Source organism: Somniosus microcephalus, chromosome 6, assembly GCF_052327205.1.
Source record: "Somniosus microcephalus isolate GS21.2 chromosome 6, FLI_Smic_1.0, whole genome shotgun sequence".
In the NCBI taxonomy this organism is placed as follows: domain Eukaryota; kingdom Metazoa; phylum Chordata; class Chondrichthyes; order Squaliformes; family Somniosidae; genus Somniosus; species Somniosus microcephalus.
The window spans coordinates 176886132-176911501 of record NC_140992.1 but is presented as its reverse complement, the minus strand read 5'-3'; the positions used below and the strand labels follow the sequence as shown (position 1 = coordinate 176911501).

Sequence of the window (25370 nt, the reverse complement as noted above, 5' to 3'; positions counted from 1 at the left end):
TGTGTGCTGTAGATTGAGGAATAAATTTTGGCCAGGACACTAATGAGAACTCACCGGGCAGACTCGATTTAATGTCTTATCCAATAGGTGGAACCTCAGACAGTGCAGCACTCCCTCAGTACTGCAGTGGCGTGTCAGCCTGGATTTTGTGCTCAAGTCTCGACTTGAACCCACAATCTTCTGACTCAGAGGTGAGAGTGCTACCAACTGAGCCATGGCTGATAAATGGAATTTGTGGGGAAAAAAATTGTAACTGAAGCCACAGCAATAAGGGTTTTATCAAATAAATAATTGGTCACTGGAATAATTGTGCAATGTTTCTGATAGGCCCCAAAGGAGCAGGATCTATAAATATACGAATAGGCTGATTAGAGAAACCCACAGCTTTGGGATACAGTTTTTCAAATAGTTTAATTACAACCAGAGTCAGAAAGAACCATTTTACCAGGTCAGCTTTGCTTCATCAGGTGGTTGCCTGATAAAGAAAATTGGCGTCTAAGCTGCCCTTCATTAGGGGCAGATAGTGTGTTCTCCAGTGTTCGTTAAATTGGGACATGTATTGAAAGAAGAAAGAAAGAACTTGCATTTACGTAGTGCCTTTCACAACATCAGGACGTCTCAAAGTGCTTTACAACCAATTAACTACTGCAGTTACTGTTGTAATGTAGGAAACATTTCAACCAATTTGCGCACGGCAAGGTCCCACATCTGATAATGATTAGATAATCTGCTTTATTGATGTTGGGTGAGGGATAAATATTGCCCAGGACACTGGGGAGAACTCCTCTGCTCTTCTCCGAATAGTGCCATGGGATCTTTTACATCCATCTGAGAGGGCATAGGGTGCCTCGGTTTAATGTCTCATCTGAAAGACGGCACCTCCGACAGTGCAGCACTCCCACAGTACATCTAAGAGAAAACAGGTTAACATTTAGATAGAGATGATTCATCAGAACAGGGCTTCATCACGTACACACAGTTTGCACCATATACAGCAAGGCCATTTTGTTAAATACTTGCATATTTCTTGGAGGTAACATTACATCATATATTCACATTATTGGAACTTATCAAAAATTGATTTGAAGTGAATGTTCACAGTGCAAACATTGTAAACCCACAGCACACGATAGACAGAGAATGTCCACAGTGCAAACACTAAACCCACAGCACACGATAGACAGAGAATGTTCACAGTGCAAACACTGTAAACCCACAGCACACGATAGACAGAGAATGTTCACAGTGCAAACACTGTAAACCCACAGCACACGATAAACTGAGAATGTTCACAGTGCAAACACTGTAAACCCACAGCACACGATAAACTGAGAATGTTCACAGTGCAAACACTGTAAACCCACAGCACACGATAGACAGAGAATGTTCACAGTGCAAACACTGTAAACCCACAGCACACGATAAACTGAGAATGTTCACAGTGCAAACATTGTAAACCCACAGCACACGATAGACAGAGAGAATGTTAGAGTCATAGAGTTATACAGCACAGAAAGAGGCCCTTCTACCCATCGTGTCTGCGCCAGCCATCAAGCCTTGTCTATTCTAATCCCATTTTCCAGCACTTGATCCGTAGCCTTGTACGCTATGGCGTTTCAAGTGCTCATCTAAATGCTTCTTGAATGTTGTGAGGGTTCCTGCCTCTACCACCCTTTCAGGCAGAGTTTCAGATTCCAACCACCCTCTGGGTGAAAAAGCTTTTCCTCAAATCCCCTCTAAGCCTCCTGCCCCTTCCCTTGAAACTATGCCCCCTGGTTATTGACCCCTCTACTAAGGAGAAAAGTTCCTTTCCATCTACCCTATCTATGCCCCTCATAATTTTGTACACCTCAATCAGGTCCCCCCTCAGCCTTCTCTGCTCTTAAGGAAAACAACCCTAGCCTGTTCAGTCTCTCTTCATAGCTGAAGCGCTCCAGCCCAGGTAACATTCTGGTGAATCTCCTCTGCACCCTCTCCAATGCAATCACATCCTTCCTATAGTGTGGTGACCAGAACTGCACACAGTATTCCAGCTGTGGCCTAACTAGCGTTTTGTACAGCTCCACTATAACCTCCCTGCTCTTATATTCTGTGCCTCGGCTAATGAAGGCAAGTATCCCATATGCCTTTTTAACCACCTTATCTACCTGTCCTGCTGCCTTCAGGGATCTATGTACATGCACACCAAGGACCCTCTGATCCTCTGTCCTTCCTAGGGTCCTACCATTCATTGTGTATTCCCTTGCCTTGTTAGTCCTCCCAAAATGCATCACCTCACACTTTTCAGGGTTAAATTCCATTTGCCACTGTTCTGCCCATCTGACCAACCCATCTATATCGTCCTGTAGCCTGAGGCTTTCCTCCTCGCTATTTACCACTCCACCAATTTTTGTGTCATCTGCGAACTTACTGATCATACCTCCTACATTCATATCTAAATCATTAATGTACACTACAAACAGCAAGGGACGCAGCACCAATCCCTGTGGTACACCACTGGACACAGGCTTCCAGTCACAAAAACAACCTTCGACCATCACCCTCTGCCTCCTGCCACTAAGCCAATTTTGGATCCAATGTGCAAACACTGTAAACCCACAGCACACGATAGACAGAGAATGTTCACAGTGCAAACACTGTAAACCCACAGCACACGATAGACAGAGAATGTTCACAGTGCAAACACTGTAAACCCACAGCACACGATAGACAGAGAATGTTCACAGTGCAAACACTGTAAACCCACAGCACACGATAGACAGAGAATGTTCACAGTGCAAACACTGTAAACCCACAGCACACGATAGACAGAGAATGTTCACAGTACAAACACTGTAAACCCACAGCACACGATAGACAGAGAATGTTCACAGTACAAACATTCTAAAGCAGATCACATTGCAATAGGCTTCCACCATAAAATGTTCCATAATTCTGTTGTTGCTGGTGTGCCCCTATTACACTGCACAGTGGACTCATGACAATGCCAAAACTTATGCAAGTACAGTTACTGCAATTATCCAGGCATTTACCAGAAGAAAGGTTCATACAGGCCAGCAGTGGCAAAAGCACCATTAATTGCGTATGTTGCTTGGATTGTGTTTCGCTTATTGAAAATAAGCCTTCCTCAAGACCATTCTAAATTCCCATTAAAATATAATGTGGGGCCCACGAAAGAACACAATAGGTTATGGATTCATTCTGCTCAGACATTTGCTTTGGTTTGTTAAAACTTTAAAATATTGTAATACAGTTTGTGTTGAAACACAGCAAATGCTTCTTACAGAACATTAAGAAATGTTTATGGCTTAAGAAAGGTTCTCAACCTTTTAGGAACCCTGGCAACATGTAGGTTGATTGAAGTGTATAACATGCTGTTGCTGATTGCACTGTATAAGCCTGTATTAAAGTAGGCTGCTTCTTACCGATACCTAGTGAAACAGAGTCTTGACACAGTATTGTACACAAACTCATTTGACCCAATCCTACTGACATACAGTTGGCATTGAACCAGACTGTTTTAGCTGTGGACTTCATGGAATGGCCCCATGGTAGCATACTAAGATCAACCAGGGATGGGAATAACTGAAATTGGCCAACCTAGATAATGGCAGTGCCCTATCTTCCTCTCTGCTGTCTCCTTCCCACCTGTGACACTCCAGCTTGGTTCTGTGGAGGGCAGCGAGGTGCATAGCAGGAGCCAACATTAGCTTTAGAATTAAGCACAAAACCACTTTAAAGCCAATCCCTTCCCTACCTTTGGCCCCTCCTTTGCACTGTACAGATTGGATCTCGCAATTAATGCTTTGATGTTACATGTGATTGGTCATTTATACTCTCAATTACTGTCACTGCTCTTTTGATTTATAAAGAGGTATCTGGGAGATCAGCACGTTGACTCGGCTATTCAACTTGGAACTGAAGAGTTACCTTGGCTTCAGATATCTGATCATTAGGGCCCACTCCAGCACAGTTTTAGGATAATTAAGAGCTGAGTTGGAGCTAAAATTGTTGCAGTCGTTCGTTTGCTCGTCTCAGCTGCCTGAGAACTGGCAAAGTTGCTGAACTGATTCAACAGCTCTGAGGTAAACTCATGGCCATGTGGTTTGGAAGCTATCAATAGCCTAAGTTGTCCCCTCCCATTCAACTTGACAGCCTTCAGAACTAGAACTGTACAAACCAGCTGGTCCAGACTCTGTTCTTTGCAGGACATCCCTGCATGCTTGAAATTCTAACCAGATTTGCTCTCTTCCCCTTTTATTGCTCCTTATCGTGCCCTTTGACCCTGGATGCATGGCAGAAGTCGTCAAGCTCAGCTTCCTCTGAGGCATCGGAGACGTGTCAGTCGGTTAGCGAGTGTAGCTCACCCACTTCGGTTAGTTCTAGCTCCACAGCAGGAGCATGGTCAGGTGGCGAAAAGGTGAATCACCCATACTCATCGCCAATTCTTTCCCAACTGGGCCTGCAAAACCAGCAAGTAGAATCGTACAACATAGTCAGGATAAATGGGTTAATCTACATGCCATGATCATTTGTTTCAGTGTGTTTGGAGAGAACTTCTACTCCCCTTTTTGATACTGTAAGCCTTGAAGTTTTTGCTTTTTTAGATACGAAGGTGATTCAGTACATAGGCGAATTATGCTTCTGCCAGCACCTTGTTCAGTTGTTGCTAAACCACATTGGGCTCATTTCCTGTGAGTATCACACTTACTTCTTGTCACACTTTAGTCATCACACTTCAGAAACCACACATTAGTGTATCCACTGGTTCACCGTGGTTGATAATATGGGAGGTTTGCCGGTATTATGTTTAGAACAAAAATAAGTTTAAAAAAACCAATTGTTATTCAATTGGCAGTCTCACTCGGAGACTACATGTCAGTTGATGTGGAAAGTAAAACAGCTCTTTTGGGATTGGGACTAAATCATATTGTTGGGGTAGAGTAGAGCAAGCTTTACCCTTTAAGTGTATCATGCCTAACCTGGGAGTACTTGATAGTGACACTGGGGATATAGGAACAGGAGAAGGCCATTCAGCCCCTCAAGACTGTTCCGCCATTGATGTAGATCATGGCTGATCTGTACCTCAACTGCATTTACCTGCCTTTTCTCCATATCCCTTGATACCCTTACCTAACAAAAATCTAGTGATCTGTCTTGAAAGGTCCAATTGTCTCCCAGCATCCACAGCCTTTTGGGGGAGCGAGGTCCAGGTTTCCACTGCCCTTTGTGTGAAGAAGTGCTTCCTGATTTCACTCCTGAATGTCCATGCTCTAATTTTAAGATTGTGCCCCTTGTTCTGGACTCCTCCACCAGAAGAAATAGTTTCTCCCTGTCTACCCTATCAAATCGCTTTATCATTTAAAACACCTCAATTAAATCACCTCCCAAACGTCTAAACTCAAGGGAATATAAATCAAGTTTATGCTACCTGTGTTCTCATAATTTAACCCACTGTATCAATCTGGTGATTCTGTGCTTTATCCCCACCAAGGTTAAGATATCCTTCCTAAGGTTAAAATGTGAAGTGTTCCATTCCCCAGAACTGACATCCCTCACAAAATGCACAAAACAATCTCAAGTTCAGTCAGCTTGGAGGAAACCAAACAATTAGAGTATGCTTAGAAAAAAGAAAATACCTTACAGTGCAAGAGATTAACCGTTCAGTGAGAAACCTAATAGGAATAGCAAGTCAGACAATTGGCTTATTAGATTGGGTATGCAAATATATACGCCGTTGACTCCAACTATTTACATGCCCATTGCAAGGTTAAAGTGATGCGAGGAATACAGCTACAGCAACACATGACAGAAACATTCAGAGGGAGCCTGTTGGGTCCAAAGATTTGATCTTGGTGAATACTTTGAAAGCTTACAGTATTTATCCGTATATTTTGCCTAAATATTTCCATGGGGATGTGACTAAAAGGCTAAATACTTACAGAGCTGTATAGAGTTGGGAGAATGGATGAGCTTGTTGTTTCTCTGGTTTTGGAGGCCCAGTGCTTGTACCTGCATTTCAAGGGAATGCTCCAAAAAACACAACTTGTCATCAAAGCAAATTAAGACGGCTTTCTTATTCTGTTGCTGCGAACTGACTCAGAACGTTCGTCTCTTGTGTTGGTTTTAGTCGTTAGTGCTGTGATTGTAGATTACAGCCGCTTTGAAGGCACCTTGCTGCAATTTGCTTTAGATTTTAATACTTTGGTAGGTCGAAGCCAAGGACCTCTCGCCCTTTAGTGCTGAGAAGTCCCATCCTAGTTTGGGCATAAAATCACCCTCTGTGTGGAAGACCTCACTGAGATGCCGAAGACCTGATGTTGTGATTGAAGCAAGGATCAGGGGGTAGATTTTCAACTTGCTACCCTTGTGTAATGCTGGTGTTGCAGATTGTTTCAATGGATTCTATAATGGCGACCGTTTCTATACAATTGCAACCATCTGGCTGGAAGCACTCCCATCACTTTGTTACCAGGCCAATCATCCCTTAGTAGATGGACATATCAGTCCAGATGTCTATACCCAAGCCTGATGTGGGAGTGACCCAGGTTAACTAAGTCTCTGGGGAAGTGGGTCACTGCAGTGATGCTCACCCCTTACCCCGATAGCCCAGTTTCGATCAGGAACGTGTGTGTGGGAATTTGCTGGAAGAAACCTATCATTCAGTGACGCAGAAGGTTAGCATTTCAGTGGGTCGCACTACCGGTAAGCACCTTCTTCTACCATAAATTCAATATTTGGATTTTTGTGGTTGAACTATTGTACAGTACAAATTTGAACTGTTAGGCACTCATCCTGTGTAGGCTGTCCGATAGCTTATAATGTCATTAAGTTGTGTTTTGCTGGCATTTCCGTTGGAAACCCTCCAAAGGTTGTCCACTTATTGCCTGTGCTGATCTCGTGTTCTTCCATCTGCAGTTCATGCCTGGGTATGTGTATTGCCATATTCCTAGCGAGTGCTCTTCACCTGCGTTCTCTGGCTCTGCTCCCATCATCCCTGACACAAGGGCCTGCACTAGGCCTAACCCTGCTGTTTTCCCTGATATCCCTCCCTTTAACCATTCCCCTGGACCTGGCACTGCCCTCTCATCAACGATTCCTAGCTGGAAGGTTTGTTTTATCACCATTTTTTTTGTTAAATTTTGTTTAATTTTGGCTTGTCTCTCATCACATCCTTTTCATTAATTTGCTGTTCTTTCCGAATCATTTGCATGAATAACCTCACAATCGATTGTACGTTAACACCCCTCTTTTGGCAGCTTGTTTTACCGCGGTGCGCATAATGCAAGGCAACTTGGGATTGCATAAACCTGAAAGCTGGGACAAGGCAGAATTAACTGAGGGGCGTGGCCATTTTCAGTGGTTCGTGGTTGGGGGGGGGCGGCGCGCGATGGGGAGGAGACAGACAAAGGAAGATGCAGAGAAAAAAAAACAGCAAACAAGGGGAGAAAAAACCGAGAGAGAGGGAAAAAAAAGGTGTGGTGTTGAGATACCGCGGCAAACGTGGGAGTCGAGACCAGAGCTATTGAAAACACAACTGCTTTATTCCGACCACATGACAAACAGGAACTAGAAAAGCCCGCGCATCCACTTAAATACTTCCCAGACAGGAAGTGCTCCCGGCAGCCTGTCCCTGCGGGAAACAAGTTGCTGGAGGAAAGGGCCCCCGGCTGGGGGCTTCTGCTTAGACTGTCTGTGCCGCCGTGAGCGGATTATGTCCAGTGGTGGCGTGTCGCCACAGAGCTCCCCCCAGAATCCGCTTAGGAGGAGTGGACGAGTCGTGACGGTGGTCTAATGGTTCTGCCGCAGCGGCTCTGAGTGGTCGCCGGTCTGGTTGGTTGGGTCGGGCGGTTCGCCGCCGGCTGTGCTGGCTTGCCGGGGGGACGGCCTCTAGTTGGAGGCTGGGCCACGGGGACCTGTTCCCCTGGTTCTGTGTGTGCTGGTTTGAGCCGGTCGATGGAGACTGTCTCGACCCTGTCGCCGAGTCGCAGCTTGAAGACCTTGTCCCCGGTTTGTAGTACCTCGTACGGACCGTCGTACGGGGGTCGCAGGGGCCCGCGGTGCGCGTCGTGTCGCACGAAGACGAAGCGCGCCTGCTGTAAATTTGGCGGGACATGAGGTGCGAGTTCGTCGTGTCGGTTGACCGGAAGGGGGGCGAACTGCTGAGCGGAAGAGAAAGAGTCGAGCCGCTGCTGTTCGGCCGACCAAGGCTTGGTAGGCTCCGGAAGGAATTCGCCTGGGACGCGCAGCGGTTGTCCGTAGACTAACTCCGCTGCCGAGGACTGGAGGTCTTCCTTGACCGCGGTGCGTAGGCCGAGTAGCACCCACGGTAGGCGGTCAGTCCAGGTACTGTCCTGCAGGCCGGCGCGGAGTGAGGCCTTGAGTGACCTGTGGAAGCGTTCACAAAGTCCGTTGGCCTGCGGGTGGTACGCTGTGGTGCGGTGGAGCGTCACCCCGAGGTTGCGTGCTGTGGCCGTCCAGAGTTCGGAGGTGAACTGGGCGCCTCTGTCGGAGGTTATGTCGGCCGGTACGCCGAACCTCGCAACCCAGGTGTTAACGAACGCCCTGGCGATGTCGGCTGTGGTGGTGGAGGTCAGCGGCACTGCCTCAGACCAGCGTGTGTAGCGGTCGACCATCGTGAGGAGATAAGTTTGGCCTTGCGATGGCGGCAGGGGACCGACGATGTCGACGTGTACGTGGTCGAAGCGGCGGCTGGGTACCTCGAAGTCTCCCAGGGGTGCTTTGGTGTGCAGCTGTACCTTAGCCCGTTGGCAGGCGAGGCAGGGGGTGGCCCAAGTCCGAACATCTCTGCTGAGGCCGCGCCAGACGAAGCGCTTGGAGAGGAGTTTGACGGATGCGCGGGAACCCGGGTGAGAGAGCCCGTGGAGTGCGTCGAAGACGCGGCGGCGCCAGGTCTCAGGGACGACCGGCCTGGGTTGGCCGAGTGAGACGTCGCACGTCACTGCCGTGGCTTCGGGCCCGTGCGCGACCTTGGCTAGGCGTAGCCCTGGCAGGCTGGTAGCCGCCAAGAGGAGGTCTGGGTCTGTGAGCTGGGCCGCTGCTAGTTGTGCGTAGTCGACCGCGAGGTGATTCGCACAGACGGCGGGGCGGGAAAGGCAGTCGGCGACCACGTTGTCTCTACCGGAGACGTGCTGAATGTCCGTAGTAAACTCGGAGACGGCTGCGAGCTGGCGTTGCTGCCTAGCGGACCAGGGTTCGGTGTGCTTGGCCATCGCATATGTGAGTGGCTTGTGGTCCACATACGCGGTGAAGGGGCGGACTTCCAGGAGGAACCTGAAATGGCGGACCGACAGGTGGAGTGCGAGAAGCTCGCGGTCGAAAGTGGAGTATTTGACCTCCGGGGGGCGCAGTTGGCGGCTGTAGAAGGCAAGTGGCTGCCACGCGCCATTGACCCACTGCTCGAACACGGCCCCGACCGCGTGGTCGGAGGCGTCGGTGGTGAGCGCGACCCGGGCATCGGCCCTCGGGTGCGCGAGCAGAGTGGCGTCGGCGAGCGCGTTTTTGGTGGCGTCAAAGGCGGCTGCCGTGTCAGTGGTCCAGGCTACGTCCATCTTGCCGGATTTTCCTCGGAGGGAGTCGTATAGGGGCTTCATAAGGGCTGCGGCTCTGGGGATGAACCTGTTGTAGAAGTTCACCATCCCGAGGAACTCCTGGAGGCCCTTGATGGTTGTGGGGCGGGGGAATTGCTGGACGGCCTGCACCTTGTTGGGCAGGGGGACGGCCCCAGCAGGGGTGATGTGGTGACCGAGAAAATCGATCTCGGTTAGGCCGAATTGGCACTTCGCCGGGCTGAGGATGAGCCCGTGTTGGGCTAGGCGCCCGAACAGGATGCGAAGGTGTTCGAGGTGTTCCTGTTTGGAGGAGCTGGCCACGAGAATGTCGTCTAGATAGACGAATAGGAAGTTCAGGTCCCGGAGGACTGAGTCCATAAGGCGCTGGAAAGCCTGTGCTGCATTCTTGAGGCCGAAGGGCATCCTCAGGAACTCGAACAGGCCGAATGGGGTGATGACGGCCGTTTTGGGGATGTCCGCGGGGTGTACGGGGACTTGGTGGTAACCGCGCACCAGGTCGACTTTGGAAAAGACGGTTCGTCCGGCCAGTCGGGCCGAGAAGTCCTGGATGTGTGGCACCGGGTATCGATCGGGGGTGGTGGCGTCGTTGAGGCGGCGGTAGTCCCTGCAAGGGCGCCAGCCTCCGCCGGGCTTGGGGCGATGTGGAGGGGCGAGGCCCAAGGGCTGCTGGAGCGGCGGATGATGCCGAGTTGTTCCATGTTGGTGAACTCGGCCCGCGCGATTTCCAGCTTGGCCGGGTTGATTCTGCGGGCGTGAGCAGAAACTGGGGGGCCGGTGGTGGGGATATAGTGCTCCACACCGTGCTTGGCGGCTTTGGCCGAAAAGGTCAGTTTAGCGAGGGCGGGAAACTCAGCTAGGAGTGCCGAGTAGTCGTCCGTGGCTCTGGCGAGGAGGTAGGTCGTCAGGCCGGCCGAACGGGCCGGGGTAAAGGCGCCGGGGATGGGGGCTATAGTGTTGATGTCGACGAGGCGGTGCCTCGGAATGTCGACAAGGAGGCCGTGGGCGCGTAGGAAGTCGGCGCCGATGAGTGGGCAGAGGACCTTGGCTGTGAGGAACTCCCAGCGGTAGCGGCGGCCCGCGAGGTCGAGCGTGACCATGCGGGTGCCATATGTGCGGATTTCAGAGCCGTTGGCTGCAGCCAGTGTGATACTCCGTGTGCCGCGTTGGATTTCGAGGGCGGAGGCGGGGGTGATGCTGTGCTGGGCCCCTGTGTCGCACAGAAATCGGCGGTTGGTTCTGTCGTCAGTGACGTACAGTAGGGGCTCCTTCTGCCCCGCGGCCATCGCGGGGGCCGGTGCGGGGGGGGTTTGAAGGTACACGGTGGCGTGCAGCGTTGAGCCCTAGCGCCAAAACGGGTGTGGTAGTAGCAGTGACCCGGAGTGGTAGGGCGGTCGGGCCTAGCGGCCCGGGAAGACCGCGTGGTCGTTGCCGTGAGGTCGGGCGTGACGTCGCGAGCGGCCTGTGCAGAGAGCAGCCGGTCGGCCTTTTCGGCTATATCATTCAGGTCCGTGGAGTCAGACTCCACAATGAGCGGGCGGATGCTGGCGGGGAGCTGCCGAATGAAAAGCGTGCGAGAAAGGGCGCCGGGATTTTTGTCGTCTGAGAGGGACAGCATGTGGGAAAGCAGGTCTGATGGTGAAGCGTCACCAAGGCCGGGGAGGTCCAGGAGTTGGCAGTGGCGCTGGTAAGAGGACGTTTGAAATTTTTTAAGTAGCGCAGCCTTCAGATGTTCGTACTTGCCCTCCGTTGGTGGATTCTGCAGCGCTGCCCAAACCTTGGGGACTGTAGCGTAGGTGAGTGAGGCGACGAGGTAGTCGTACTTCGTGGCGTCGACTGTAATGCCTTTCAGCCGGAATCTGGACTCAGCTTGAACGAACCAGGCTTCGGCGAGGTTCTCCCAAAAGTCTGGTAATTTAACCGTGACTGCGTTTGTATCCGCCATGCTAGCTTAGGATTCGTCCTGAGCGTCGGGGTCACCAGTGTTGAGATACCGCGGCAAACGTGGGAGTCGAGACCAGAGCTATTGAAAACACAACTGCTTTATTCTGACCACATGACAAACAGGAACTAGAAAAGCCCGCGCATCCATTTAAATACTTCCCAGACAGGAAGTGCTCCCGGAAGCCTGTCCCTGCGGGAAACAAGTTGCTGGAGGAAAGGGCCCCCGGCTGGGGGCTTCTGCTTAGACTGTCTGTGCCGCCGTGAGCGGATTATGTCCAGTGGTGGCGTGTCGCCACAGTGGCAATGTAAAACAGCAGAGAAAATGAAGCAATAAAAGGCACTCCAGAGTAGAGAGAAAAATAAAGTGATTGTGGGACCAATGGCCAAGACTGATGGGAGGAAATTCTCTGGGGTGAAATTAAACTTTGGCGGGAGCACAAAACAGGCGTTGTTACACACGCCGCCCAATTTTCCTTTCCATTGACTTCATCCCCTCTGTCTCTGGCTGTAAGACTCCTACATGAAATAGGTTTGGACAATCTCAGCCCAGTTCTTGTTGAGAATGAGCTCAACAGAACAAAGCCTGCCTTTAATGACACCCAACGTGACCAGAAACTTAACTGGACCAGCCACATAAATACTGTGGCTACAAGGACAGGTCAGAGGCTGGGTATTCTGCGGCGAGTGTCTCACCTCCTGACTCCTCAAAGCCTTTCCAGCATCTACAAGGCACAAGTCAGGAGTGTGATGGAATACTCTCCACTTGCCTGGATGAGTGCAGCTCCAACAACACTCGAGAAGCTCGACACCATTCAGGACAAAGTAGCCCCACTTGATTGGCACCCCATCCACCACCTTAAACATTCACTGACTCCACCACCGGTGTACCGTGGCTGCAGTGTGTAGCACCTACAAGATGCACTGCAGCAACTCGCCAATGCTTCTTTGGCAGCACCTCCCAAACCCGTGACCTCTTCCACCTAGAAGGACGAGGGCAGCAGGCACATGGGAACACCACCACCTCCAAGTCACACATCATCTTGATTTGGAAATATATCGCCGTTCCTTCATCATCACTGGGTCAAAATCCTGGAACTCCCTCTGTAACAGCACTGTGGGAGCACCTTCACCACACGGACTGCAGCGGTTCAAGAAGGCGTCTCACCACCACCTTCTCAAGGGCAATTCGGGATGGGAAATAAATGCTGACCTTGCCAGTGACGCCCACATCCTATGAATGAATAACTAAAAAATAAACTTAAAAAACCCCTAAATAGCACTAACTAGTGTTTGGTTGCACCTCTCACACAATACAACATCCAAGGGCACTTTACAAGGAGGTTGGCGGATGCTTTGTTGGGAAGTGGGAGTAAAGGTCTGGGAGGTGAGGGAAGGCATGATCAGTGAGGTCAGTGTGAAAGCTCTTGCCACTGGGTGTGCAGTGGAGGGAAGGGGATGCGCAGTGTACCAGAGCTGGAAGAGTGGAGGTTGTGTACTGGGAAGTAAGGGAGGAGAAGATTCCAGAGACTGGGTGGGGTGAGGGGATGTAACATGAGGACAAGGATATTGAAGTCAATTCACTGAGAGACAGGAAGTCAGCGGGGATCGATGAGGGGTGATGGGCGAGCGGGACTTAGGGCAGGAGAGGACGTGGGTGGCAGAGTACTGGATGTCGGGTGAAGACGTTCACCGGAGCCATCTCTACTGAAACACTTTATGCAATCCCAGAATGCTGTCCTTCTGTAACTCTTCAATAGCTGCCTCGCTGTGATGTCTCAATCGAACTAAATGCTCCTCCCCCCCACCTGCTGTGAACGATTACTCTCCCCCGTCTCAACATTTCTATTCACTGGGCGCTTTCCTCGACTTTCTAGGACTGGTCGAAGCCTGGTCCTTATGACCAGCCAATGGTGAACACTTTACAGAGACGCAAGGAGGCAGCTGAACGTTATCGGGAGGCAGAGGCGGTCTCGGCCACCATGGTCTATCCGGGGATTAGCGTGGAGGAAGTTCAGAGGCCTCGCATGACAGCAGCATCACTTGCTGCTAAGGTACAGTATGTGAGTGTGCTATATTTACGGACTCCCCCCCCCATGTGCCAGGTTACATTGTGGCTTAAGGTGTCAGGATCTTGCTTTCAAGATGGACCAGTATTTATCCCTTAATATGGAATGGGATGGGCCAGTACCATTACCACAGTCATCCAATTGCACCTGCAGCACATAATTCAGCCCAGGAAATCCCCTGGAGTAAAAACATAGGAACAGAAGTAGGCCATTCAGCCCTTTGAGCCTGTACCGCCATTCAATTAAGACTACATCAGTGGCGGGCACAGAGATTTAAACTGCCTTTACAGTAACCGTTACAGCCCTGCTATTCCTTGTAGTGTGCTGCTGGTCCCTATTAGCTCTCTTGGAGAGCCCAGTCGGACTTCAGTACGCACGCCTATTTATTTCACCACCTCCATTGGCTGCTCTCAGCACCCATGATGTTTGCTGGATGACACCCGCCGGCAGTCCTTTATACAATCGGAGACCTCTGATGACAAGTTATCACGTTACCATCAGATTGGTGTTTACATTAAAATCTGGAGAAAAAAAAAACATGCCCCTGTTAGCTTCAGCCATAGAATTGTCAGATATTCCCAACCAGAAGGAGAGCATTCGAGTCTAGTTCTGACTGCCTGCTCCCGTCTCACAGTTCTAACCCGCTAAAGAGGGAAAGGATGGGCAAATGCCAATCCTTTAAAGGGGAGCAGAAAGGGCGAGTACTGGCCTCTTTAACATAAGAACATAAGAAATAGGAGCAGGAATAGGCCACTTGGCCCCTCGAGCCTGCTCCGCCATTCAATAAGACCATGGCTGATCTTGGGCTCAAAGCCACTTTGAGCCCGCTCCCCATAACTCTTCACTCCGTTATCTTGCAAAAATCTGTCTATCTCCACCTTAAATGTATTTAATGACCCAGCCTCCACAGCTCTCTGGGGCAGAGAATTCCACAGATTTATGACCCTCTGAGAGAAGAAATTCCTCCTCATCTCAGTTCCAAAAGGGCGACCCTTTATTCGAAAACTGTGCCCCCGAGTTCTCGATTACCCCACGAGGGAAAATGTCCTCTCTGCGTAGATGTTTCAATAAGATCACCTCTCATTCTTCTAAATTCCAATAAGTATAGGCCCAGCCTGCTCAACCTTTCCTCATAAGTCAACCCCCTCATCCCTGGAATTAACCTAGTGAATCGTCTCTGAACTGCCTCCAATGCAAGTATATCCTTCCTTAAATAAGGAGACCAAAACTACGCAGTACTCAAGGTGTGGTCTCACCAATACCCTGTACAGTTGTAGCAGGACTTCCCTGCTTTTATGCTCCAACCCCCTTGAAATAAAGGCCAACATTCCATTTGCCTTTTTGATTACTTGCTGTACCTGCATGCTAACTTTTTGTGTTTCATGCACAAGGACCCCCAGGTCCCTCTGAACTGTAGCATTTTGTAATCTCCATTTAAATAACAATTTGCTTTTTTATTTTCCCTGCCAAAGTGTATAACCTCGCACTTTCCCACATTATACACCATCTGCCAAATGTTTGCCCACTCAATTAGCCTGTCTATATCCCTTTGCAGGTTCTTTGACTCCTCTGCACAACTTGCTTTTCCACCCATCTTTGTATCATCTGCAAACTTGGCTACATTACATTCAGTCCCTTCATCCAAGTCATTAATGTAGATTGTAAATAGTTAAGGCCTCAGCACCGATCCCTGTGGCACCCCACTAATTACCGTTTGCCAACTGGAAAATGACCCATTTATCCCGACTCTCTGCTTTCTGTTAGTTAGTCAATTTTCTATCCATGCTAATATATTATCTCCAATTCTGTGAGCTCTTATCTTATGCAGTAACCTTTTATGTGGCACCTTATCGAAAGCCTTCTGGAAATCCAATACACCACATCCACTGGTTCACCTTTGTCCACCCTGCTCGTTACCTCCTCAAAGAACGCCAGCAAATTTGTTAAACATGATTTCCCTTTCATAAAACCATGCTGACTCTGCTTGACTGTATTATGATTTTCCAAATGCCCTGCTACTGCTTCCTTAATGAAGGACTCCAGCATTTTCCCAACGACAGATGTTAGGCTAACTGGTCTATAGTTTCCTGCTTTCTGTCTCCCTCCTTTCTTAAATAGGGGTGTTACATTTGCGGTTTTCCAATCCGCTGGGACCTTTCCAGAGTCCAGGGAATTTTGGTATATTGCAACCAATGCATCCACTCTCTCTGCAGCCACTTCTTTTAAGACCCTGGGATGCAGGCCATCTGATCCAGGGGACTTGTCATCTTTTAGTCCCATTATTTTACCAAGTACTATTTCCTTAGTTATAGTGATTGTCTTTAGTTGCCCCCTCCCTGTGGCCCCTTGATTATCCATTATTGGGATGTTGTTAGTGTCTTCTACCGTGAAAACAGATACAAAATATTTGTTCAGAGTCTCTGCCGTTTCCCCATTCCCCATTATTAATTCCCCAGTCTCATCCTCTAAGGGACCAAGGTTTACTTTAGCTACTCTCTTCCTTTTTATATACCTGTAGAAGCTCTTACTATCTGTTTTAATGTTTCTTGCCTGTTTACTCTCATAATTGATGATCTCCCTCTTTATTATTTTTTTAGTCATCCTTTGCTGGTTTTAAAAATTTCCCAATCCTCTGGTCTCCCACCAATCTTGGCAACATTGTATGCCTTTGTTTTCAATTTGATACCATCCTTTACTTCCTTAGTTAACCACGGATGGTGCTCCCTTCTCTTAAAATCTTTCTTTCTCACTGAAATATATTTTTGTTGAGAGTTATGAAATATCTCCTTAAATGTCCGCCACTGCATTTCAACTGTCTTACTCTTTAATTTATTTTTCCAGTCCACTTTAGCCAGTTCTGTCCTCATGCCATTGTAATTGCCTTTGTTTAAGATCAGGGCACTGGTTTGAGATACAACTTTCTCACCCTCCAACTGAATTTGAAATTTAACCATGCTATGATCACTCTTTCCGAGAGGATCCTTTACTATGAGATCATTTATTAATTCTGTCTCATTACACAGTACCAGATCCAAGATAGCCTGCTCCCTGGTTGGTTCCATTACATACTGTTCTCAGAAACCATCCCGGATGCACTCTATGAGCTCCTCCTCAAGGCTACCATGGCCAATTTGATTTGTCCAATCAATATGGAGATTAAAATCACCCATGATTATTACCGTACCTTTTTTACAGGCCTCCATTATTTGTTGATTTATACTCTGTCCAGCAGTATTGCTACTGTTCGGGGGCCTGCAGACAACACCCGCCAGAGACATTTTCCCTTTATTATTTTTTATCTCCACCCAAACCGATTCTATATCTTGATCTTCTGAGCCAGTATTACTTCTCACCACTGCACTGATCCCATCCTTTACCAACAAAGCCACCCCACCTCCCTTTCCTTTCTGTCTATCCTTCCGAATTGTCAAAATACCCTGGAATATTCAGTTCCCAGCCCTGATCACCTTGCAACCACGTCTCTGTAATGGCGATCAGATCATACCCATTTGTATCTATTTGTGCCGTCAACTCATCTATCTTGTTACGAATGCTGCGTGTATTCAGATATAGAGCTTTTAACTTTGTCTTTTTACCATTTCTCCTTGTTTTGGCCCCATTTTTTGTTGCATTCTTATTTTTAAACATTCTGTCCCTTCTTGTCACACTCTGGTTATTATTTCCCCCATCTCTATCCTGCACTATTGCTTTCTCATTTCTCATTAATTTTTATAAATTCCCGCTCACCTGGATCCTCTTCCCCCTCCCCTATTTAGTTTAAAGCCCTCTCTCCAGCCCTAGTTATTTGATTCACCAGGACTCTAGCCCCAGCACGGTTCAGGTGAAGTCCGCCCAAACGGAACAGCTCCCTGTACTGGTGCCAATGCCCCAGAAATCAAAACCCATTTCTCCCACACCAGCCTTTGAGCCACTTGTTCATTTCTCTGATCTTATTTACCCTATGCAAATTCGCTCGTGGCTCAGGTAGTAATCCAGAGATTATTACCTTTGTGGTTCTGCTTTTTAACTTAGCCCCAAGCTGCTCATACTCTCTCAGCAGAACCTCCTTCTTTGTCCTACCTATGTCATTGGTGCCTACGTGGACTATGACAACTGGATCCTCCCCCTCCCACTCCAAGTTTCTCTCCAGCCCAGAGGAGATGTCCTTAACCCTGGCACCGGGCAGGCAACACAGCCTTCGGGACTCACGCTTTCAGCTGCAGAGAACAGTGTCTATCCTTCCAACTGTACTATCCCCTATCACTACAACATTTCTTTTTACTACCCCAACTTGAATGGTTCCCTGTACCACGGTGCTGTGGTCAGATTGCTCATCCTCCCTGCAGTCCCTGCCCTCGTCCACACAGGGAGCAAGAATCTCGTGCCTGTTAGACAAGGCCAAGGGCTGAGGCTCCTCCATCACTGCCTCCTGGATCCCAATACCTGCCTCGCTTGTAGTCACACCCTCCTGTTCCTGACTATCAGCCAGATTGGAAGTAATTACTCTAGTGGGTGTGACTGCCTCCTGGAACTTGGTGTCCAGGTACCGCTCCGCCTCCCTAATGTGTCGTAGTGTCTGAATCTCGGACTCCAGCTCATCAACTCTGAGCCAAAGTTCCTCGAGCAGCCAACATTTGCTGCAGCTGTGGTCGCCTTGGACCTCAATGGTTTCCACCAGCTCCCACATGCACCAACAACACATTGCCTGGTCTCCTATCTCAATTAATTAATTAATTAATTTTAAAATTTGGAACACGTATATCTTTTAATCCACACCAAGGCACTTAAATTTAGAAGCCCAAGTTAGGAAAAAAAGCGAGAAATATAGAAATACTTACCAACCAATCACTTACCTGCTTTCTGGTGCCGTCACACTTCGATTACTTTTTACTTCTTTACACTCACTGGTCTGTTGCAGCTCAGCATCTCCCGCTGCTTTAATACTGCCGAACTCTCGCGCTCTCCTGGGCTCCCGCTGCTTTAATACTGCCGAACACTCGCGCTCTCCTTGGCTCCCGCTGCTTTAATACTGCCGAACTCTCGCGCTCTCCTGGGCTCCCGCTGCTTTAATACTGCCGAACTCTCGCGCTCTCCTGGGCTCCCGCTGCTTTAATACTGCCGAACTCTCGCGCTCTCCTGGGCTCCCGCTGCTTTAATACCGCCGAACTCTCGCGCTCTCCTGGGCTCCCGCCGAACTCTCGCGCTCTCCTGGGCTCCCGCCGAACTCTTGCGCTCTCCTGGGCTCCCGCTGCTTTAATACTGCCGAACTCTCGCGCTCTCCTGGGCTCCCGCTGCTTTAATACTGCCGCGCTCTCCTGGGCTCCCGCTGCTTTAACTACCGCCGAACTCTCGCGCTCTCCTGGGCTCCCGCTGCTTTAATACCGCCGAACTCTCGCGCTCTCCCGGGCTCCCGCTGCTTTAATACCACCGAACTCTCGCGCTCTCCTGGGCTCCCGCTGCTTTAATACCACCGAACTCTCACGCTCTCCTGGGCTCCCGCTGCTTTAATACCGCCGAAATCTCGCGCTCTCCTGGGCTCCCGCTGCTTTAATACCGCCGAACTCTCGCGCTCTCCTGGGCTCCCGCTGCTTTAATACCACCGAACTCTCGCGCTATCCTGGGCTCCCGCTGCTTTAATACCGCCGAACTCTCGCGCTCTCCTGGGCTCCCGCCGAACTCTCGCGCTCTCCTGGGCTCCCGCTGCTTTAATACCGCCGAAATCTCGCGCTCTCCTGGGCTCCCGCTGCTTTAATACCGCTGAACTCTCGCGCTCTCCTGGGCTCCCGCTGCTTTAATACCGCCGAACTCTCGCGCTCTCCTGGGCTCCCGCTGCTTTAATACCGCTGAACGCTCGTGCTCTCCTGGGCTCCCACTGCTTTATACCGCCGAACGCTCGCGCTCTCCTGGGCTCCCGCTGCTTTAATACCGCCGAACTCTCGCGCTCTCCTGGGCTCCCGCTGCTTTAATACCGCCGAACTCTCGCGCTCTCCTGGGCTCCCACTGCTTTATACCGCTGAACGCTCGCGCTCTCCTGCGCTCCTGCTGCTTTAAAAGCGCCGAACTCTCGCGCTCTCCTGGGCTCCCACTGCTTTATACCGCCGAACTCTCGCGCTCTCCTGGGCTCCCACTGCTTTATACCGCCGAACTCTCGCGCTCTCCTGGGCTCCCACTGCTTTATACCGCTGAACGCTCGCGCTCTCCTGGGCTCCCGCTGCTTTAATACTGCCGAACTCTCGCGCTCTCCTGGGCTCCCGCTGCTTTAATACTGCCGAACTCTCGCGCTCTCCTGGGCTCCCGCTGCTTTAATACTGCCGAACTCTCACGCTCTCCTGGGCTCCCGCTGCTTTAATACCGCCGAACTCTCTCGCTCTCCTGGGCTCCCGCCGAACTCTCGCGCTCTCCTGGGCTCCCGCCGAACACTCGCGCTCTCCTTGGCTCCCGCTGCTTTAATACTGCCGAACTCTCGCGCTCTCCTGGGCTCCCGCTGCTTTAATACTGCCGAACTCTCGCGCTCTCCTGGGCTCCCGCTGCTTTAATACTGCCGAACTCTCGCGCTCTCCTGGGCTCCCGCTGCTTTAATACCGCCGAACTCTCGCGCTCTCCTGGGCTCCCGCCGAACTCTCGCGCTCTCCTGGGCTCCCGCCGAACTCTCGCGCTCTCCTGGGCTCCCACTGCTTTATACCGCCGAACGCTCGCGCTCTCCTGGGCTCCCGCTGCTTTAATACCGCCGAACTCTCGCGCTCTCCTGGGCTCCCACTGCTTTATACCGCCAAACGCTCGCGCTCTCCTGGGCTCCCGCTGCTTTAAAAGCGCCGAACTCTCGCGCTCTCCTGGTCTCCTGCTGCTTTAATACCGCCGAACACTTGCGCTCTCCTGGGCTCCCGCTGCTTTAATACCGCCGAACTCCCGCGCTCTCCTGGGCTCCCGCTGCTTTAATACCACCGAACTCTCGCACCCTCCTGGGCTCCCGCTGCTTTAATACCGCCGAACTCTCGCGCTCTCCTGGGCTCCCGCTGCTTTAATAACGCCGAACACTCGCGCTCTCCTGGGCTCCCGCTGCTTTAATAACGCCGAACTCTCGCGCTCTCCCGGGCTCCCGCTGCTTTAATACCACCAAACTCTCGCGCTCTCCCGGGCTCCCGCTGCTTTAATACCACCGAACTCTCGCGCTCTCCTGGGCTCCCGCTGCTATAATACCGCCGAACTCTCGCACTCTCCCGGGCTCCCGCTGCTTTAATACCACCGAACTCTCGCGCTCTCCTGGGCTCCCGCTGCTTTAATACCGCCGAACTCTCGCGCTCTCCTGGGCTCCCGCTGCTTTAATACCACCGAACCCTCGCGCTCTCCTGGGCTCCCGCTGCTTTAATACCACCGAACTCTCGCGCTCTTCTGGGCTCCCGCTGCTTTAATACCGCCAAAATCTCGCCCTCTCCTGGGTTCCCGCTGCTTTAATACCGCCGAACTCTCGCGCTCTCCTGGGCTCCTGCTGCTTTAATACCACCGAACTCTCGCGCTCTCCTGGGCTCCCGCTGCTTTAATACCGCCGAACTCTCGCGCTCTCCTGGGCTCCCGCTGCTTTAATACCGCCGAACTCTCGCGCTCGCCTGGGCTACCGCTGCTTTAATACCGCCGAACTCTCGCACTGTCCTGGGCTCCCGCCGAACACTTGTGCTCTCCTGGGCTCCCGCTGCTTTAATACCGCCGAACTCTTGCGCTCTCCTGGGCTCCCGCTGCTTTAATACCGCCGAACTCTCGCACTGTCCTGGGCTCCCGCCGAACACTTGTGCTCTCCTGGGATCCCGCTGCTTTAACTACCGCCGAACCCTCGCGCTCTCCTGGGCTCCCGCTGCTTTAAAACTGCCAAACTCTCGCGCTCTCCTGGGCTCCCGCTGCTTTAATCCCGCTGAACTCTCGCGCTCTCCTGGGCTCCCGCTGCTTTAATACCGCCGAACTCTCGCGCTCTCCTGGGCTCCCGCTGCTTTAATGCCGCCGAACTCTCGCGCTCTCCTGGGTTCCCGCTGCTTTAATACTGCCGAACTCTCGTGCTCTCCTGGGTTCCCGCTGCTTTAATACCGCCGAACTCTCGCACTCTCCTGGGCTCCCGCTGCTTTAGTACCGCCGAACTCTCGCGCTCTCCTGGGCTCCCGCTGCTTTAATACCGCCGAACTCTTGCGCTCTCCTGGGCTCCCGCTGATGTAATACCGCCGAACTCTCGCGCTCTCCTGGGCTCCCGCTGCTTTAATACTGTCGAACTCTCGCGCTCTGCTGGGTTCCCGCTGGTTTAATACCGCCGAACTCTCATGCTCTCCTGGGCTCCCGCTGCTGTAATACCGCCGAACTCTCGTGCTCTCCTGGGCTCCCGCTGCTTTAATACCGCCGAACTCTCGCGCTCTCCTGGGCTCCCGCTGCTTTAATAGCACCGAACTCTCGCGCTCTCCTGGGTTCCCGCTGCTTTAATACCGCCAAACTCGCGCTCTCCTGGGCTCCCGCTGCTTTAATACCACCGAACTCTCGCGCTCTCCTGGGCTCCCGCTGCTTTAATACCACCGAACTCTCGCGCTCTCCTGGGCTCCCGCTGCTTTAATACTGCCGAACTCTCGCGCTCTCCTCAGCTCCCGCTGCTTTAATACCGCTGAACTCTCGCACTCTCCTGTGCTCCCGCTGCTTTAATACCGCTGAACTCTCGCGCTCTCCTGTGCTCCCGCTGCTTTAATACCGCCGAACTCTCGCTCTCTCCTGTGCTCCCGCTGCTTTAACTGCCGCCGAACTCTCGCGCTCTCCTGGGCTCCCGCTGCTTTAACTACCGCCGAACACTCGCGCTCTCCTGGGCTCCCGCTGCTTTAATACCGCCGAACTCTCGCGCTCTCCTGGGCTCCCGCTGCTTTAATACCGCCGAACTCTCGCACTCTCCTGGGCTCCCGCTGCTTTAATACCGCCGAACTCTCGTGCTCTCCTGGGCTCCCGCTGCTTTAATACCGCCGAACGCTCGCGCTCTCCTGGGCTCACGCTGCTTTAATACCGCCGAACGCTCGCACTCTCCTGGGCTCCCGCTGCTTTAATACCGCCGAACTCTCGTGCTCTCCTGGGCTCCCGCTGCTTTAATACCGCCGAACTCTTGCGCTCTCCTGGGCTCCCGCTGCTTTAAAACTGCCAAACTCTCGCGCTCTCCTGGGCTCACGCTGCTTTAATACCGCCGAACTCTTGCACTCTCCTGGGCACCCACTGCTTTAATGCCGCCAAACTCTCGCGCTCTCCTGGGCTCCCGCTGCTTTAATAACGCCGAACTCTCGCGCTCTCCTGGGCTCCCACTGCTTTAATACCGCCGAACTCTCGTGCTCTCCCGGGCTCCCGCTGCTTTAATACCGCCGAACTCTCGCGCTCTCCTGGGCTCCCACTGCTTTAATACCACCGAACTCTCGCGCTCTCCTGGGCTCCCGCTGCTTTAATACCACCGAACTCTCGCGCTCTCCCGGGCTCCCGCTGCTTTAATACCACCGAACTCTCGCGCTCTCCTGGGCTCCCGCTGCTTTAATACCGCCGAACTCTCGCGCTCTCCTGTGCTCACGCTGCTTTAATACCGCCGAACTCTCGCGCTCTCCTGGGCTCCCGCTGCTTTAATACCGCCGAACTGTCGCGCTCTCCTGAGCTCCCGCTGCTTTAATACCGCCGAACACTCGCGCTCTCCTGGGCTCCCGCTGCTTTAATACCGCCGAACTCTCGCGCTCTCCTGGGCTCCCGCTGCTTTAATACCGCCGAACTCTCGCACTCTCCTGGGCTCCCGCTGCTTTAATACCGCCGAACTCTCGCGCTCTCCTGATCTCCCAGTGCTTTAATACCGCCGAACTCTCGCGCTCTCCTGGGCTCCCGCTGATGTAATACCGCCGAACTCTCGCGCTCTCCTGGGCTCCCGCTGCTTTAATACCGCCGAACTCTCGCGCTCTCCTGGGCTCCCGCTGCTTTAATACCACCGAACTCTCGCGCTCTCCTGGGCTCCCGCTGCTTTAATACCGCCGAACTCTCGCGCTCTCCTGGGCTCCCACCGAACTCTCGCGCTCTCTTGGGCTCCCGCTGCTTTAATACCGCCGAACTCTCGCGCTCTCTTGGGCTCCCGCTGCTTTAATACCGCTGAACTCTCGCGCTCTCCTGGGCTCCCGCTGCTTTAATACCGCCGAACTCTCGCACTCTCCTGGGCTCCCGCTGCTTTTTTACCACCGAACTCTCGCGCTCTCATGGGCTCCCGCTGATGTAATACCGCCGAACTCTCGCGCTCTCCTGGGCTCCCGCTGCTTTAATACCGCCGAACTCTCGCGCTCTCCTGGGCTCCAGATGCTTTAATACCGCCGAACTCTCGCGCTCTCCTGAGCTCCCGCCGAACTCTCGCGCTCTCCTGGGCTCCCGCTGCTTTAATACCGCCGAACTCTCGCGCTCTCCTGGGCTCCCGCCGAACTCTCGCGCTCTCCTGGGCTCCCGCTGCTTTAATACCACCGAACTCTCGCGCTCTCGTGGGCTCCCGCTGCTTTAATACCGCCGAACTCTCGCACTCTCCTGGGCTCCCGCCGATCTCTCGCGCTCTCCTTGGCTCCCGCTGCTTTAATACCGCCAAAGTCTCGCGCTCTCCTGGGCTCCCGCCGAACTCTTGCGCTCTGCTGGGCTCCCGCTGCTTTAATACCGCCGAACTCTCGTGCTCTCCTGGGCTCCCGCTGCTTTAATACCGCCGAACTCTCATGCTCTCCTGGGCTCCCGCTGCTTTAATACCACCGAACTCTCGCGCTCTCCTGGGCTCCCGCTGCTTTCATACCGCCGAACTCTCGCGCTCTCCTGGGCTCCCGCTGCTTTAACTACCGCCGAACTATCATCCTCTCCTGGGCTCCCGCTGCTTTAATACCGCCGAACTCTCGCGCTCTCCTGGGCTCCCGCTGCTGTAATACCGCCAAACTCTCACGCTCTACTCGGCTCCCGCTGCTCTTTGTACCGTTGAACTCTCACGCTCTACTCGGCTCCCGCTGCTTTTTGTACCGTTGAACTCTCGCGCTCTCCTGGGCTCTTGCTGCTTTTTCTACCCTATGGAGGGAAATAGGGCAGCCCTGCCACCCTTAAAAGGGAGTGGAATCAGGCAGTAGCTATCTCTTAAAGGTTAGTTGAATGACCTAGTGCTGTTCCCTTAGAGGGGAGGGACATTCTGTTCATTTCCAGTAAGTCTTGTGTCTCATTTCTTTAACAGCATGGGGAGGAAATCTCCACAGCGGCCAGTGACCTGGCCATGGTGTTGACCCGTGGTCTGAGCCTGGAACACCAGAAAAGTAGCCGCGACTCTCTGCAGTACTCCAGTGGTTATAGCACCCAAACCACCACACCATCCTGCTCCGAAGACACCATTCCTTCCCAAGGTACTTCCATCAGGAGATCTCTCTGTGCCCCCTTTCCAGGTGTTTACCTTCTGCACAAGTATCACGCTAATCATCAACCGAAGACCATAGATACAGAGAACCAGGGTTGCTCACTTTCCATGTCACATGTTTCAGACATGTGTACTCTCCTAGTTCCGTACTGCAGATACTGCTGTGTGTCTGTAACCTGATGAAGAGAGATAAACTTGAATTTTGTGATCCAATGCATTGTAGCTTTATTTGTCTGGCAACACGTAATGAATACATTCTGGTTGTACTAACCTTGCTAATACTTTGTAGCTTTAGTGATCACATTAACACATGGTAGCATATTAGTGCGTTTTATGTCATTGTTGCTTTAGTGAACACACTAATGCATTGTT

The 25370-nt window shown here is 51.8% G+C and overlaps 1 protein-coding gene across 15 annotated transcripts in view; it reads left to right on the top strand.

Annotated features, from left to right (window-relative positions):
• LOC147116224 (protein MTSS 2-like) overlaps positions 1-25370 on the top strand; it is a 69067-nt gene that overhangs the window by 32198 nt on the left and 11499 nt on the right. For 3 of the 15 annotated variants that reach the window (XM_085990981.1, XM_085990978.1, XM_085990977.1), the window contains exons 8-10: positions 6919-7110; positions 13409-13594; positions 24822-24987. In XM_085990981.1, coding sequence (XP_085847107.1) covers positions 6919-7110; positions 13409-13594; positions 24822-24987 — 544 coding nt within the window. Of the gene's footprint in view, positions 1-4300; positions 4421-6918; positions 7111-13408; positions 13595-24821; positions 25027-25370 lie in introns of all 15 variants that reach the window. The other 12 variants (XM_085990984.1, XM_085990990.1, XM_085990980.1 and 9 more) reach the window with 9 other exon arrangements.